This window comes from Melitaea cinxia, chromosome 19, assembly GCF_905220565.1.
Source record: "Melitaea cinxia chromosome 19, ilMelCinx1.1, whole genome shotgun sequence".
Lineage (NCBI taxonomy): Eukaryota > Metazoa > Arthropoda > Insecta > Lepidoptera > Nymphalidae > Melitaea > Melitaea cinxia.
Genome location: NC_059412.1, coordinates 3,486,789 through 3,504,098, shown reverse-complemented (window position 1 = coordinate 3,504,098; position 17,310 = coordinate 3,486,789). Strand labels below are relative to the sequence as shown.

Sequence of the window (17,310 nt, the reverse complement as noted above, 5' to 3'; positions counted from 1 at the left end):
CTTACTACTTTGTAGTTTTAATAAGTTTATTAGAAACTGTCACTTTATTTCGCGCCCTTCGTTGTCTAAAATTAATCTTTTAGACTCGAACGTATTTCTGACAAGTTTCATCATGTGACATGGATCTAGAAACACTGCTTCATCCATGTCACATGATGGATGTTTAAAGGTAGTTTTTAAATCATCAACATCATTTAACTTACATCCTAATAAATTTGCTGCATTAATATTTGATCGGCATCCATCGAAAATCAGCGCAACTACGCTAACGCCTACTTCCCAACATTTTGTTAAGCAAATATTTACTAAATTAGATTTTATCTCCGCTGTAAGGCCATCAACAAAGAAATAGCCGACGGGTAATTTCCAATTTTCGTTAAGACTAACTAACATCATAACAAATGCCCGTGTAGCAACTTTATCCACATCTGAAGTTCAATTTCCATAATTTACAAGACCTAGCGTTTTTTTACCATTCCAAATGGTTTGTTGCCGAATAGCCATTTCGTCCATGACAAGCGAACATAAAATCCTTAACTTTGAAGCGGAACATTTTTTTTTAAATATCAAATGCTTCGGCAGTAAACCCAGGTGTAGCATTTAGATTCTCGTACCACTTCCCAAGTGTTCGAGGATGGGGCAACGAGTCTTCAAAAACCTTACGCACATATTTATACCCCGTCGGAGAATAAAACTTTTATTCTTACTTACAGTAAGTAAGTAAGAATAAAAGTTTTAATAAAAGTTTAATGTAAGAGCAAACTTTCGCAAAGCTGGTCTATATGATATTCTTAGCTGCTTTGTTTTCTTTTTACGTTTCATTATTCTTGAAAACAAATCTGCTGCTTCCGCTTTAATACATAAATCATGAAACTGGTCTTCGCCTACACTAATAACCTTCTTTAGTTTTACGATACTCTCTTTTAAACTTTTACATTTTTCATTTAGTCTTTTATTTTTCCTTTTTAAATTATTATTACCCTTCAGGAACTTTGTCTTAGACATCATTATTCTTCGCATTTTCAGTTTTAAAAATGTTTTTCTTGGCGTATCAAAAATTGACTCTTAAGTCACTTATATTTTTATTTTCCAATGACTTCGGCGAACTTGGCCTCGAAGAAGTATAATATGAGTAGTTGGCAGATTTCATAGCAGCCTGAATAAAAAAATACATAAAATTGGTGTTAATCTGTTTTAGCTTATGCTAATGATGCCCTTTCAAATGATATATCACATGATACGGAGAGCTATTTTTAAAACAAAATACCTGATGGTACCTCTCGCTCACATGATATCGGCTTAAAGTAACAGCTATGCTGACGCGTTTCGTGCGGTTTGTGTGTTTCGGTGGCCCATTAATAGGAAAATGGAGGGCAACGCATCTGCATAACCTCTGGCTATGCAGATGTCTATAGGCGTTGGTAGTCACTAGTCATCAAAAGGCTTCGACTACTCGTTTGGCCTCCTATACTATAAAAAAAAAAAAAGATGAACTATTATTTTACCTTAATTAAAGGAATTGCTGGTTTTTAATTTTCTTCTATTTTTTTTTTTTTGTATTAGATATATTATTTGCCAAAAAATGATCCGAGCAGACCGTAGAGTAGCTAGTCGGCATCCAATCATTTTCACTCCTTTGAGTCCTAATTATCGCTAACCTTTTTCCCCTAATCAGTCCGTCTTTAGGAAATCTAAAATGAAACAAAAACGATGATGATAACATAATCATAATAATAAAAAAAATACCGTATATTAAAAGTACTGCTGCCATTATAATATGCCCCAACCGCCCCGCTCCGTATGGTATAAACAACTGATTTGGCGTGCCGTATTCAAAAGAACTTACCTATGGAATGAGACGGTTTTCTTATCCCTCACAGTAGCAGTGTATTTTTACACCACCTATAGACACAGGAAGGCATTTTTTCAATGCTGATGCATTTACCTATTTGTGGAATTGCAAGTGATAGTCAGCGATAGCGACATGTAGGCTCGACACTGGATGGCGCGTGACTTGTTTCACAGCGGGCAAATACCTTCAAACTGCCTTGCGACTATTGAGCACGGGGTAACGTATCTACCTCTTTTGGTTTAATCTAAGGTCGCAGTAGATTTCTTAAAGCGATAACGCTTCCGAAAGTCTTCGTCGTTCAAAGAAAACGGATCACTCCTGCTTTTGTACACTTTTCTTCGACGCGTGCTATTTTCAAGTTCAATAGTTTCAATGACATCTAAGCTGTGTAAAGCTTGCATTTTAATAATGCAATTTTTAAAGTTATTTATTTATTACAACAAACAACTTTATAAAATAACATTGACAAAGCATTTGTGTGTCAAACGCCAGTTTTTTATTAATCAGTTGTTCTGAGTTCGGCCATCTTGCATATTATAGTACTGTTATAGTAGGGTCCTGCCCTCTATAACTTTGTGATAGGTTTATAGAACTGTTTAGTGTTATAATGCTGTTACGAATACAATTTTTTGCCAATGTTCTTATAGCGAGCTTATAGAACACTTTAGGTGTTCCATAACTTTTTATGAATAAGACCGTTACTTTTTAGCACCGAGTTGTTAAATACAGTAGCATCGTGAGAAGACCCGGACCAGTTTTTGCGGACAGTTCTGACTGCTTTGTAAAATATAGATCTACATTTTTGTATACAAACAAACAAATTTCAAATATATACTGGCTAGGAAGGGGTAGTATCTTATGTTGCTTAAATATTGGCTTGCAAGTATCAAGATAACCAGCACTGCATCCTTAAACCTTTGACTACGAAATACCCTCAGAATATCTACTGAATTTCCCCATATTATTAGTCCATATTTTAGGATTGATGGAATATATCCATGGTAAGCTATGAATGCTGCTTTAGGTGAAATAACCTGTTTTATGTTTTTAATATAAATATACCTATATTATACTAACCAGGTGACTTACACAATACTAACCAGGTGACATGTGTGCAGTCAATTGCACCCAGTATCCTTGGAAATCCTGCTATTTCATAGAAACCATTTTGTGTGTTTTCTAAGATCCTTACATATTGAGGATATAAGCCAGCTATGGCTCGAGAGACATCTGATACAATCCTTTTAGCTGATGTTTTCGATACCCCAATGAAGTCGGCTACCGATACCAGCATTGTTCCGAATGCATAGAACCTCAGTGTCAGCAATAATTGGTGTAATGGCGATACGCCATTATTCCTAAAATGTAATATAATCGCAAGGTATTCGAGTTATAAATATTAATAAAATAACTTGTGACTCCATGGCTTTCGTAGATACTTACCGGGAAGATTGTACTCTCAAGTCTGGCATTATTTTTATTAATAACTCATTTACCAACGTTTTATTTAATCTGAATCTGAATATAAATTCTTTTTCAGAAAGGACACTCATATAATTAATTTGCGCATAATTTCGGTGGTCTCTTGATCCAACAATACTTAAGTCTGAATCAAATACTCCAGCTTCAAACATTTCATTATCACTTTCATCACTGAACAGATCCATTATTAATTGATTAAATATTATAAATAAAGACACAATGATTCCTTTGATTATCCTCCGAAATCGAGCGATATGTAAAACTCTAACAGCTAGTAGTGTCAACGAATAACAGTTAACTGCCAAAGCGATATTGAAACAATTGTATTTTTTGTATGATGGCTCCTCTACATAATGGCCCAGCGCTGGACCAGCGAGATGGCCATCCGATGGTTGAAACGCAACTACACGATGGCGATGTTCAGTTGTGAATTTGTGATTGCTGCATGTTTCATTATGAACGTGCAAGCTTTAGCCGCTGCGGCAATATATCTATACAGCACATACCAACTTTTCCTTAATGTGCACGAAAATAAAGTAATTGAAAAGAAATGGCGTAGAAGACATTGGTGGATGATATCGATCCATCGAAATAAATCTAAGTAAGTAAATTTAATTTTCTTAATTTTTATTATAATAATGTGCTCTGATTTTAGAAGCTGTATGATTAAAATTATATTTTTTTAACAGACTTTAAGCGAAAAAGGAGGTTATTAATTCAATGTGTATGTATGTAATGTTGTTAGAATTGTCCCATTTTTAGGGTTCCTACAGTAAAATTGTAAGAAAGGAACCCTTATGGTGTTACTTTGTTTGTTCAATTGTTTCTCGAAAACTAGAAGGCCGATTGCGATGATTCTTTTTTTATTCGTTTGGGTATTGTTCAACTTAGGGAATAGTGAAAATTTCATAAAAATCTGTTCAGTAGTTTATGAGATATGGAATGTCGAAAATTTGAAAATTATAAATGCACGTATACGGTTGCATCTACGATTTTTAATCATGTACTTGTTTCAGACAAACTATGGATAATCAGCTGGCTGAACTTCTTGGAGAACCATCTGGTGAATTTGAAATCTTCCTGCGTTTGTCAAACAGTGATTTTGAGTTTTTAATACAGAACATATCGCTCCTAGTCGCAAAACAAGACACCGCTTTTTGAGAATCAATACTTGTGAAAATTCGGCTCGCAATAATCCTAAGATACTTAGCTACAGGCGACAACTTTAGAAGTTTGCACTACTTATTTAAAGTTTCAAGACAACTTATATCAATAATTGTGCCTGAAGTATGTCTTGAACTCAACGAAACTTTAAAAGCATTTGTGAAGGTAATAAAATAATACTATTTATTTAAGTTTAACTATCTTTAATGTAAAAATTAGGTAATTGATTGGTGATTAAATTTGTGAGTCTTCAATATTTGCATTAATGAAAGCTTGGTTGGTGCAAAATACTTTGTGATTGTAAATTTTGAGTCTTTAAATTTGTAGTTTCTGGTATAAGTATACCTAGTATATACCACCTACCTATATACCTACTAAATAATAATAATATAATGATATAAATATATGAGTACCTATATACCTAGTAAATAATAATAATATAATGATATAGATATAATGATATAAGTATACCTAATAGTATCCTATTAAATTAAGTAATTTAATAGGATACTATTCTTTATGGGGGGGTAACATTAACGGTGGGGGAGAAATAAGGCGGCGAATAAGGCCGGTCAGTATCATTCGTAGCTGTAGACGTGGAATAAGTACTTGTAGAAGACGCAGGACGGTGAGTATATGTTTGATGGGCAAGGGGAGTAGAGGTGCGGGTGCAGCCACTGACAGCCACGAAGGTTGGTAGATAATATTATTTGGGATGGAGATTGAAGTACATAATGACAAGCCCTTTGTCTGCTTACTTTACTTACGGTTATTTTGCCTATGTAAGGAATTGCGTCAAACATATAATGTATATGTTTTAGCATCACATATGGCCACAATTTTCATGCCATATTTGTCCGGTTTTGATGATGTATAAACACGAGAGAGACACTTTCCTCGAAAACCTACCAGTTGTTCATCAATCGTAGTAGCGTGGTTGGTACGCTTTTGTGCAACTGTTTACAAAAATCTTCCATGCTTCCTGAATAGGGGCAAATTTATCCTCTTTATCACGGCTGTCATTATCGTCAAATCTCAGACAAAGTATCAGAAAATAAAATCAACTCTCGGACATTGTTTTGACTAGTACACAGTTGCACTTTTTTTACTATCTTTGTTTACCGCGGCATAAACTAGTAGCCCTACGAGTGCCTCTATCTCTATTATGTCTGTTTTATGAGTATAACGTTGGTCTTTGTATTTAGGAGCACGTCTGTCAATTTCTTGGTTTGTGGTTGTATGTAAGTACTATGTCGAGAGGCTTAGAGAACCTTTGTTCTCATAAAAGCATCTTTTTCTGTTTTAATATTAGAATAAACTTGCGAGGATCTTTGGATGTATTACGCTGAGGTGTTCTTCTTGATGATGGCGCAGAAACAGACCAAACATGACCATTTTTACCTCTCAAAACACTCCCTTGAAGCTGTGACAAAGGAACATCATCTTCGTCTGAGTCAGAAATAATGTGGTCTTGTTAGGAATGCACGGAGACGTTATCTTTATTTTCAAAAGCGTCCTTCGCCTCTATTGGCTCTGTTTCACTTTCATAGTCCTCAGCAATATTATTTAAGTACCGCTCAAGCTCCTCATCATTACGAAACGCCATTATGAACTGAAAATAACATATAAAAATACAGTAACAAAAGAAAATATCTATGTAAATAGTTACGTAAATAGTAACAGCCCACACATATCTGCAGAACCAACTTGACGTGTTGCCGCTCCCATCGCGCAACGGGTACTGATATTTCATGGTAAGTCAAAAGAATACACTATTAATATTACGAAATAAAAATATCAAAATGTAATTTGTTTATATATGCTACAAGTAGCGACATAATGTTCATTTAGTGTACGGAATATGACATTTCAATAATATATTCAGTCTGTTGTTTGAATGCACACGGTCGTTTTATTAAAAGGTTATGGGCCCAGAATATTGGCTTTAAAGACTAGTTTGTCGCGAAGTAACTTGTGTTAAAAAGTTGCAGCTCGACACGTTAGTATTTTTCGCAGTTAGGCTAGTTCCGCGTATTAGACTTTGAATTCGTTTGCGAACAATTAGCCGGTTGCTATTGCATATCACCGTAATGGCGGCTAATTATATCGTGAATGTGTCTAAGTTACGAGGAAGGGAAAATTACGACGAATGGGTGTTTGCAGCCGAAAATTTCCTCATACTTGACGGAATGATGAAGTGCATCAAACCAGAGTTGGACGCCGGTGGTGCGGTAATTATTGCATCAGCCGCGGATGACGCCAAGACAAAGGCGAAACTGATTTTAACGATAGATGCGTCGTTGTACGTGCACATTAAGACAGTCAAGACTACTAAAAAGCTGTGGGAAAAATTGAAGTCTCTTTTTGATGATTCTGGTTTCACGAGAAGAATAAGTTTAATTTCTATCCGTTTGGTCACACAAATAATTGAGACAAGTCAGAAACTTTGTGGAACGGGATTTGTAATTAATGAAGAATGGATTGGTTCGTTATTGCTAGCTGGATTACCAGAGAAGTTCTATCCCATGATCATGGTGATAGAGCATTCAGGCATTCAAATAACAACGGATGTCATTAAAAGCAAACTTCTAGATATGGAGACAGGAAACGGAACCAGTAGTGAAGATAGTGCATTTACTGTGTCTAGAAAATGGCATCACAAAAGGAAACAGGCATCGACAAATAAAGATGGCGCCTCGACCTCGAATTTGTCAAAGACAAGTAATGTTAACATGAAAATTGTCAAAGTTAAATTATATCGTTGCAAACAAATCGGACACTACCGAAGTTAATGTCCAAATAACTCGAATTTAAAGAATAAAGGCGTGTCCAAACATAGCGCTGCGAGTGCGCGGCAGCAACACGCGGCAATCGCGAGACACAGCTCTGATGCGCGACTAGTGTAGACATCCCAGAAATGTGTGCGCGGCAATACTGCGCGGCATGTCCTAGACACGCTGTGCTCTCAGTTTGCATTCGATCCAAAATGAAAGCGGCCGCGTGTGTTGTAGCTCTACTTATTATTCGAAAATTACGCAGAAGGAAGAGACTGAAAAAAACAAGGCAATGCTGGATACGACCACTTTTCCAACAGAGGGTAAAGAATTTGAAAGTGATTAATTATGAAATCCACTATCGAACAACACAGTTTTTAAGATTGACCTTGGAAGAATTTGAACATATACATACACTGGTGGAACCATTTATTAAAAAAACTGATACACACTGGCGTGTAGCAATAACGACGAAAGAGAGACTCGCAATAACTTTGCGATATTTGGCCACAGGAGACTCATATACTAGTCTACAATATATATTTCACGTGTCAAAGCAAACAATCTCAAAAATAGTCCCAGAGGTGTGCGATGCCCTAGTGAAAGCTCTGAAGGATGCGATAAAGGTAAAAAAGAACAACTTTATTACTTACATTATTTTTATTAAGTTTTTAATCAATCATAAATATGTGCATGTTTAATGTGCAGACAATAAAAATGAAACAATCACTATTTAATTATAAACTATTCTCAGTATTCAAATCGTTAATCAATTGTGTAAGTCCGGATCCCATACTAGAGTCACTAGAGGATGCCGTATTGGAGATATCGGTATAATGTGTAGTAAAATAACCTGGTCTTCTTTCATCGTTTTCTTGAATTGTAGACTGATTGAGTTGGTTTATACATGCCATATCAGCGTCAAATATTATAGTATTTATGGAATGTTTTACTCTTGCTAAGGTTATGGGATCGTATTTTCTCAACTCTGCCGCTACGTGCATGCCAAAAGCAACGTATAAATCGTTGCTGTTATCGCTTTGTTTTCGCATTTCTTCCAATGCATCTTCTAACATTTTATTCTCGGCATCATACTCCGGATCTTCGTGTGTTCTCTTTGTTGGCTTCCTTTTAGTTGGAATCGTAGATGCAGTATTCATGTTAGTCGTATTTAGTTCTGAAGTGCCTTGTTCTGTAGCGCTTTGTTCTGTAGCGCCTTGTTCTGTAGCGCCTTGTTCTGTAGCTCCTTGTTCTGTATTATGTGACTGCGACGATGAGCCACAATCCTGTAATCAAAACAACGATTTTTAGTTGTGTTTGTAGAATATAGGTATAGTCTTTGGGATTTAAGAAGTGTCTCCGTTTCAGCTAGGACTAAAATGCTTTCGTATGATGTCCGACTGTTTTCATTTATATCTGTCGTAGAATGTCGTAGTTAGATTTCCACGCGATTTTTTGAGGTTACCCACCCCCACCCGTGTTAAGATAAATTTCGCATTTTTTTAATGTGAACTTTATATTTTTCAGTTACCAGTATCGGAACAAGATTGGAAGATAGTCTCTAAAGAATTCGAGGAAAAATGGAATTTCCCACATGTCATCGGTGCTTTGGACGGAAAACATATAACTATTCAGGCTCCTTTTAGAAGCGGCACCGAGTATTACAATTATAAAAAATATTTTAGTATTGTACTTTTAGCATTAGTAGACTCAAATTACAATTTTATGTACGTTAACGTTGGAAGTCAAGGTCGAATATCAGATGGAGGCGTTTTTAAACATTGTGAATTGTACCGAAAGTTAGAAAATAATCAACTTAATGTACCAGCACCAGAAATTTTAAATATACCCTACACAACAAAAGTACCCTATGTCATATTAGGAGATCAAGCTTTTGCTTTAACTAAATATATGTTGACACCTTTTGCAGGAATTCATTCAAAAGGGTCTAAAGAACGGATTTTTAACTACAGACTATCGAGAGCACGTAGAGTAGTTGAAAATGCTTTTGGTATTTTGGCGTCTAAATTTAGAGTACTGAGAAATGCAATTATGTTAAACCCAACATCAGCTAAAAAGGTAGTTCTAGCTGCTGTTCACTTGCATAATTTTCTTCGAAACAGCTCTTCAATAACAACCTCTAATAACTCAATGAATGAATCAGTTACTTTAACACCGAACGAATGTATAGGTGGCACTCCAACCGATATTCGTAATTTTTTGGCAGAACATTTTATGGCAAACGGGTCGATTATTTGGCAAGATAGATATTAAATAATTACGTTATGAGAAACTAGATGACGCCCGCGACTTCGTCCGCGTGAATTTATTTTTTAAAATCCCTCGGGAACTCTTTGATTTTCCGGGATAAAAAGTAGCCTATGTCACTCTCCAGGTCCTCAGCTATACCTATGCAAAAAATCACGTCGATCCGTAACTCTGTTGCGGCGTGATTGAAGGACAAACCAACAAACACACTTTCGCATTTATAATATTAGTATGGTTATACATGAATGTATGTATGAAATTAGCGTACTTACCACTGTGTCAATAGGATTACCCCTATCATGCAAAAAGTGGAAAGATTCGTAGGCAAACCATTTAGACTTGTAGGCCTTGTTTCTATCTGTAACAATAAAAGTGTCAATTCTGTTATATCCATCTGCTTGTGAGAAATACTTTCCTAAACATGTGTGTATAAACTCACGACCATCAGTCTAGTTTACCAGCTGATCAGACCGTTAAACATATTTTACAACGGTCACATATTTTAACCAAAATATTTCGATGATGATTATACGTATTTCGAAAATTATTCAATCTACGTAATTGCATTAATTCATTGATTTATTAAAAACATTCATTCAATGATTTTGCGCTCTAAGAAATGTCAAACTCAATCGGTTTGCCATATTTATTTATATTTTGGGTCGTGCATGAAAAAACGTACTATACTTAGTTGAGCATTACAAACGTGCGAACTGCGTACGAACCATATTACTATCATTATGTGAGCGAGCGCAATGCATGCGCCTGACCGCTCTCACCTAGGCTCCGACAGGCACGCACACTTACACAATTATACATGTACACGACGTAACCACAAATAAAGCTCACTCGGTTACGTAAATTCCAAGAACTACATATACCACAGTATACATTTAACTTAGATACCTATATGTAAGTAGAATAGAATCTTTTGTTACAAGTACTTCATTTTGTTATTGTTTGCTGTAGGAGTACTTATTGTCATTTCATCAATATCATTAAATAAAAGATTAAACTTACCCGAACCAGTAATGTTACTCGTTTTTTCTCTGTTTCTCTCCCTTCTGTATGAGCTTAAAAGACTTTTCATTTTGGTTTTTAGAACTGCTTTCGGTTGCTCGAAATTTTTTGCGATTTCATCCCACATGTCTTCTCTTAAATTATTGTTATGATATTCTTTGCGCCTGGTGTCCCATAATGCATTAAATGAACCATATATTTCAATAAGTCGAATTGCCGTTTCGTTATCCATCGTTTACGTCCACACACCTTCACTGACGAACGAACACTACGCGCGCGGCAACCTCGTTCGCGCGCGGCAGCAACACGCGGCATTCGTGCGCGGCGGCCGTCCAAACACAGCGCGGAAATCGCGCGCGGCATGCCGCTCACGATTGCCGCGCTATGTTTGGACACGCCTTAAAAACGAAGACTGCAAACAAACCCACGCATTTTCAGCTGTATTTCTAAGCGGAAGTTTTAATAAAGGGGACTGGTATATTTATTGAAAAAATGTAAATTTGAAAGATGGATCGTGACTGTCTTTATAAATGTGTTATCTTAAAATTGTCATCATAAATGTAAGCGTTTGTTTCCGTTTCCTGACACGGGTGGCGCCCTTTCTCTTCCTTTCGTTATGTGTCAAATGCTGGTTGTGTAAGAATTAAAAATCGCATTCTATCAGAAATCTAACGTGACTTTTATTGAAATCCTGCCAAATTCCAATAGGTTATGGGCCCAGGCATATGATTATTAAATATTTCAATAAAAAGTCGAGTTAAGAGCAAGATTACTACCGGTGTAAAACTAACCTACGTAATGGAGGTTACGAATGCGATGAAAATTGAGAAGTTTGATGGCAGAAATTTCAAACAATGGAAATTTCAGATCAAATGTGCATTAAGAGCAAAGGGATTGAACATAGAAAAAGCAAGACCCGGGGAAACCAGTTCGCAAGTGCAGTGGGATAAGGATGATGGCATGGCAATGTTCATTGTAACCTCGTCCATGAATTTGAATCAAATATCTCTCATAGAAAACTGCGAAACTGCTAAAGAAGTAATGTCAAAATTAGAAGCAATCTATGAACAGAAATCTGAATACAACAAAATGTTAATTCATGAAAAATTCTACCAATATTCATATAATCCCAGTGACACGATGGCTCAGCATGTATCCAAGAAGGCTTAGCAAAGCAGCTACGGGAAACTGGTGAGAAGATTAGTGACACAGGAGTTATAACGAAGATTTTAAGCACTTTACCATCAGCATATCGTTCGCTTAGACAAGCATGGTTGTCACTCGATGAAGATAGTCAAACAATTCAAAACCTCACTTCTCGCTTAGTACATGAAGAAGCCAGCCTTGCGAATGATATAATAAATAATAGTGAGACCGCATTAGTGATATCAAAAGAAAATTCTAAAGTAAGAAAAGTAAATAAACTAAATACATCAGATAAACAAAATAATTCAAGTCATAGATTTATATGCTATAATTGCAACAAAAGAGGTCATTTTGCTAGAGATTGTACGATGTCGAAGAAAAGGTATAAGGAACCTAACAATATGTTGGCATTCAGTGCTGAAGGTTACTCATGTACACATAATAAAGAGGCATGGATACTCGATAGTGGAGCCTCAATGCACATGACCTTCAAGCGTGACTACTTCTGTGAGTTGAACGAGTCTCGATACAATAACTATGTTAAGCTGGGTAACAAACAAAGTATCAAAGTATGTGGTGAAGGAACTATACTGATAGATAAACAAGTTAATGGCACATGGGAGAGATGTACTCTTGAGAATGTGTTGTATGTACCTGATTTAAGAAGAAATCTGTTTTCTGAAGGAGCTGCCACTAGAAGGGGATATACAATCGTGAAGAATAATAAAAAAGCAATGATAATGAAGAATAATGTTGTTGTAATGAATGCTCAATTACCAGAGAATAATTTATATGAATTGAATGTCAAAACAATCAAACAAGAAAATTGTAATATTGTGCAAACAGATATAAGAGTGTGGCATGAAAGATTAGGACATTTGAATGTCAAGAAACTTCAAAATATGTGTAAGAATGGTATGATTCCTGTCACATTGAGTGAAAATCAGAATTTTGTTTGTGAAGCGTGCCAATATGGGAAGCAGGCGAGACGCCCCTTTTTGAAGTCTAACCGAGGTCCAACACAGCCTGGTGAAATTGTTTACAGCGATGTGTGCGGTCCTATAGAAGAACCTTCTGTGTCGGGTATGAAATACTTCGTTCTGTTTAAAGATGGAGCTACAAGTTATCGTCATGTTTACTTCATAAAATATAAAAGTGAAGTATTTCAATGCTTTCTGAAGTACAATGCAATTGTGAAGAATAAATTTCAACGTGATTTGCACATACTACATACAGATAATGGTTGTGAATATGTGAACCAAGAATTTACATCATTTCTGGAGAATAAGGGAATAATACATGAACGTACTGCCCCATATACCCCACAACAGAATGGGAGAGCAGAGAAAGAGATGCGTTCTATCATGGAGACTGCAAGAGCAATGCTATATGCAAAGAACATTTCCTTAAACTTGTAGACAGAAGCTGTCAACTGTGCAATATATTTGTTGAATAGAAATACATCAAGTCAGACAGGAGATGTTACACCATTTGAACTATGGCATGAAGTAAAACCTAACTTACAACATAATAGAATATTTGGATCCATTGGATATGTACACGTACCAAAAGAAAAGCGAAGGAAGCTAGCCAAGAAAAGTGTGAAGATGTTATAAGTTGGATATGATCATGATAATTACAGAATGTATGATCAGAAGACCAGGAAGATTACAATATCACGGGACGTGAATTTTGATGAATCTAGTACACCAGAAGAAAAACAAAGTTTTATAGAAATGAGAGTTGAACAAGAAGAAAAAGAACTTGCTACATTGTCTACCCACGATGATCACGATGAACACGATGTATCTGAAGAAATCTCCTCAGATGATAGTATGAAGAGCTTAGAAGATATAGATGAAAGTTATATTCCTCAAAAAGGTAAATATTTGGAACAGGAACATAGAAACATTATGTTACGTCCTCGTCGAAATAATAAGTTGGAAGCGAATATCACAGAGTTAGAAATACCTAAAACTTATGAAGAAGCGGTGAATAGTCCGAATTCTCAACTATGGAAGAAAGCTGTGGCTGAAGAGCTTTAGTTACATGAAGAAAATCAAACATGGATTCTGACTGATCAAACTGAGAAGAAGCCTGTTTCTTGTTAATGGGTGTTCACAACAAAGAAGAATAAAGATGGAGAAATAATACGATTCAAAGCACGACTGTGTGCACGAGGATTCACACAAGTCAAGGGCTTAGATTATAATGAGACTTTTTCCCCCACTAGCAGGTACGATTCCATCAGGGTGCTGCTTAGCATCGCTGCGAGAGATGAACTACATATCGAGCAATTTGATGTGAAGACGGCCTTCTTGTATGGTGAGCTCTCCGAAGACATATACATGGAGGTGCCAGAAAGATTGGAAATTTTCGATGGCGGACGTGATTCTTCACACCACGTTCCTTAGAGACTAGTGGCAACGAGATTAGTGGCAAAGGGCTTCTCCCAACAACCGGGTATAGTCTATACAGAGACATTTTTACCAGTGGTGCGACATAGTTCTTTAACCCCTTGTAACCCAAGACCATAAATTCTGAAATAAATTCTGTTTTAGGACTTGTTTTTAACTATAATATAACAAGTAGGTTTCAGAAAATCAATATTTTTATTATTTATTTATTTATAATGGAATATAGGGAGTGTGATATTTTATTTATTTTATTTTATTTTATTTGGATAGCTTACAGCTTATTATAACTATAACTCATACAGAATATGAATAAAAAAAAAAAGCTAATAACAAGCTATCACATATATCTGTAACAATGAGCTAATACTGTAAAATGTTTTTACATCGTATGGAAATTTTTGAAACAATTATTTTTTTTATTATAACACAGCTACGCCGCATTTTTCACATATTGTTTGAGAGACTCCTGAACATTTAGGGAACTTGCATCTGATTCTAGTTTCTGACCACTCTGGCCAATGCCCGACTTGATCTTGACGCACTGCGATTGGCGGAATATGCTGCGCAGGACCCTTATGTTTTTTGGCCTGGATGGCACTTTCTGTGGTTTTGCGGTTCTTTAATGTTGTTTTCTTTCCAAGTTTGCACAGAGTTTCGGCTACTTCGAGTCGAAAATCTGCTGAAGACTTAACTTTTTCTAGAATTTGTGTAGCAGATTTGACACGTCGGTATAAAAGCCAGGCATTTGCCATTGTAAGATCTAATAAATGGTAGAAAATGCGGACTTGCCACCTTTTACTACGTATTAGAATTTTATAATAGCCCATAATACTGTCTACTAAATCAACACCACCCATGTATCGATTATATTCACAAACTACATAGGGTCGGTTAATGTGAATATATCTTTTATTAATTTTGTCATAGCGTCGCACTTGAGACTTAGGCACTTCACCTGCGAAAGTTGATACCATAGTAACAATTTTATTATCCTTCCATATTACATTTGAGATGTTAATACCGTCAAAATTAGTCACAAATTCCGTAGAATAACCTCGCTCTTTTTTTGATACCTCTTTATCACTAGGTAGTTTGCAATTAGGGATTCTGTTACGGCGTACAGTTCCAAGACTCATGATACCGTTCATAGCCAAATAATGCAGTAATTGCAGAGACGTGAAATAATTATCAAAAAAGAGCTTATAGTTTTGATACTTCGGTATATCACGTGCCAACCTCATGACTACATTAGACGCAGCACCCAAATTAAAAATATAACTTTAAAAATATAAACATGAGCAGTATATTATTACAAGCAAACCAGCTTAAAAAAATAAAAATATATAAGAATGTTTAATTTTAACATAAACTATAAAATTATAAAAACGAAACTATATTTGGTAAATAATCTTAGGTTTTCTATAAAATGAGATCAAAAATCACAATTGAAAATAAATTTGGGAACATTGTGATTATAGTAGCAACATAATTCACTTTTGGGGTTTAGTTTTGGAAATTAAATTGGTAACTTGTTATACTACCTATTTAATCTGAATCCATCAGAGCATTTAATATATCATCATCACACCTATAATAAGTGGGCCGCCTAGAAATGGTTTTCGTTGATGCTGTGTCAACAAATGTATTTGACAATGTTTTCTTTAATTCTGCATCGCTCAGAAGAACAATTCTTTAGGATACCTTTTATACTTCTTGCCACGAGGATCTGGTTTATAAATCCTCGGCATGGCGAACGCAATACGATGTAGCGTACCTGTTTGAAATAAATATCAAGTATTTAGACTGATGTCATTATTATTTACTGAACAGCAAATACAGATAATTACTTCATTTATTTTAATGTTTGAATTTATATTTAAAAAAAAACAGCTAACTACTTAAAATGGTTTTCTAATAATTAATTGATACTTATAATAATTTTAAAGCCCGTAGGTAGCTAAGTATAATGAACTAGTCTACGATAGAAAACCCTAAAAAACGTGTTTCTATTAACCCCTTTCTCGTTGTATAGGTTAGTCTTTTCAGCGATAAGTTGAATTATTTCTTTAGGAAATAAATAAAGGAAAAATTGTATAGGTGTATCCAGTCTCAGTAAATCAGATGGTAATGTGCTATCTCCTAAAAACTTAACTTGTTGGTCATTTAGGATAAGATTCTTTAGTTTCCATTGTAGTTCTCTCTTGCTTTGTTTTTTTCTAGAATTTGTGATTGAAGGAGTTGGTAGTCGATCCGGTGGAGTAGTTTGTAAAATAATTCCATTTTCTTTCGGGTCATTAATAATAGAATTTAAATCAATACCTGTTGTTTCTGCGTCATCGTCATACATAATATTTTCCTCCAACAATGGTTCAAAGTCAGGATCTATCACGTCATCATCGTAATCCATTCCATCTTCACTGTCATCACCAGTGAGAAGAAAATTAACGATTTCTTCGTCATGCAGAAGCCGGCCCCGTGAAAACATTCTAAAAAAAAAGTATTTTTCATTAGTTGTATAAAAATAATTTTTACTCTCGTTAATCAATGTTACAGAAATGTTACAAACACGTTTAAGTATCTTTTTTGAATAAAAATACAAAAATTTAAGCAATAAATTACCTATTATCAAAATTGAGGTACTTAACTAAAAGCTGTAAAGAAAATCGTATCTATTTACAAAGGAAAACAATTATTTTACAAATTTTCAATAATCTACACGCACCAACTTGTCGCGGCAACTGAACTGTCGAAATAAATTTTCGATTACATACTTGTAACGCCATCTCTATTAAAGATTGTGTATTATTTCGATAGTACGGTATGTAGCAGTTATGGTGCAACAAGTTTAAAGGAAATAAATAGTGTCCGTATGAATTTTATAGGACCTTTTTTAGTTATGGGGCTACAAGGGGTTAAGATTACTTTTTGCTTTGTCAGTAAAACTAGTACTTGACATTAGACATTTCGATGTGGTAACTGCATTTTGAAATGTGGCGAACTTGATGAATATATTTACATGCAAATACCTGAAGGTTTTGATGGTTCAGTTACTAATAAAGTTTCAAAGTTAAAGAAAGCCATTTATGGATTGAAACAGTCATCTAGAATGTGGTATAACAAAGTAGATATTTGTTCAACAAAAAATAGTTATGTAAAATCTAAATATGAACCTTGTTTGTATGTAAAG

General features: G+C 35.3%; 3 protein-coding genes across 3 annotated transcripts; 1 reads left to right on the top strand and 2 right to left on the bottom strand.

Moving 5' to 3' along the window:
• Positions 1–2,924: 2,924 nt before the first annotated feature.
• On the bottom strand, positions 2,925–3,519 carry LOC123663078 (putative nuclease HARBI1). Its single transcript, XM_045597817.1, has 2 exons — positions 3,296–3,519; positions 2,925–3,210 (listed from the first exon to the last, which is right to left on the bottom strand). Exons 1-2 carry the CDS (start codon positions 3,517–3,519, stop codon positions 2,925–2,927), a joined length of 510 nt encoding a protein of 169 aa, XP_045453773.1.
• A 3,802-nt stretch (positions 3,520–7,321) lies between these two features.
• On the top strand, positions 7,322–9,718 carry LOC123662944 (putative nuclease HARBI1). The gene is made up of 2 exons (XM_045597710.1): positions 7,322–7,898; positions 8,800–9,718. The coding sequence occupies exons 1-2, from the start codon at positions 7,416–7,418 to the stop codon at positions 9,544–9,546; spliced, it is 1,230 nt and encodes a 409-aa protein (XP_045453666.1). The 5' UTR covers positions 7,322–7,415; the 3' UTR covers positions 9,547–9,718.
• LOC123662945 lies at positions 7,918–10,943 on the bottom strand. Its single transcript, XM_045597711.1, has 3 exons — positions 10,561–10,943; positions 9,813–9,898; positions 7,918–8,558 (listed from the first exon to the last, which is right to left on the bottom strand). The coding sequence occupies exons 1-3, from the start codon at positions 10,790–10,792 to the stop codon at positions 8,010–8,012; spliced, it is 867 nt and encodes a 288-aa protein (XP_045453667.1). The 5' UTR covers positions 10,793–10,943; the 3' UTR covers positions 7,918–8,009.
• Between the last annotated feature and the right edge of the window lie 6,367 nt (positions 10,944–17,310).

Excerpts from the sequence above, each read along its gene's own strand:
- LOC123662944 (XM_045597710.1), top strand. The coding sequence starts at position 7,416 with ATGTGTGCGCGGCAATACTGCGCGGCATGTCCTAGACACGCTGTGCTC. Across the intron at positions 7,899-8,799 it reads CTCTGAAGGATGCGATAAAG|TTACCAGTATCGGAACAAGA; the intron begins GTAAAAAAGAAC and ends TATATTTTTCAG.
- LOC123663078 (XM_045597817.1), bottom strand. The coding sequence starts at position 3,519 with ATGGATCTGTTCAGTGATGAAAGTGATAATGAAATGTTTGAAGCTGGA. Across the intron at positions 3,211-3,295 it reads TTGAGAGTACAATCTTCCCG|GAATAATGGCGTATCGCCAT; the intron begins GTAAGTATCTAC and ends ATTACATTTTAG.
- LOC123662945 (XM_045597711.1), bottom strand. The coding sequence starts at position 10,792 with ATGGATAACGAAACGGCAATTCGACTTATTGAAATATATGGTTCATTT. Across the intron at positions 9,899-10,560 it reads GAGTAACATTACTGGTTCGG|ATAGAAACAAGGCCTACAAG; the intron begins GTAAGTTTAATC and ends TTATTGTTACAG. Across the intron at positions 8,559-9,812 it reads GTAATCCTATTGACACAGTG|GATTGTGGCTCATCGTCGCA; the intron begins GTAAGTACGCTA and ends TTTTGATTACAG.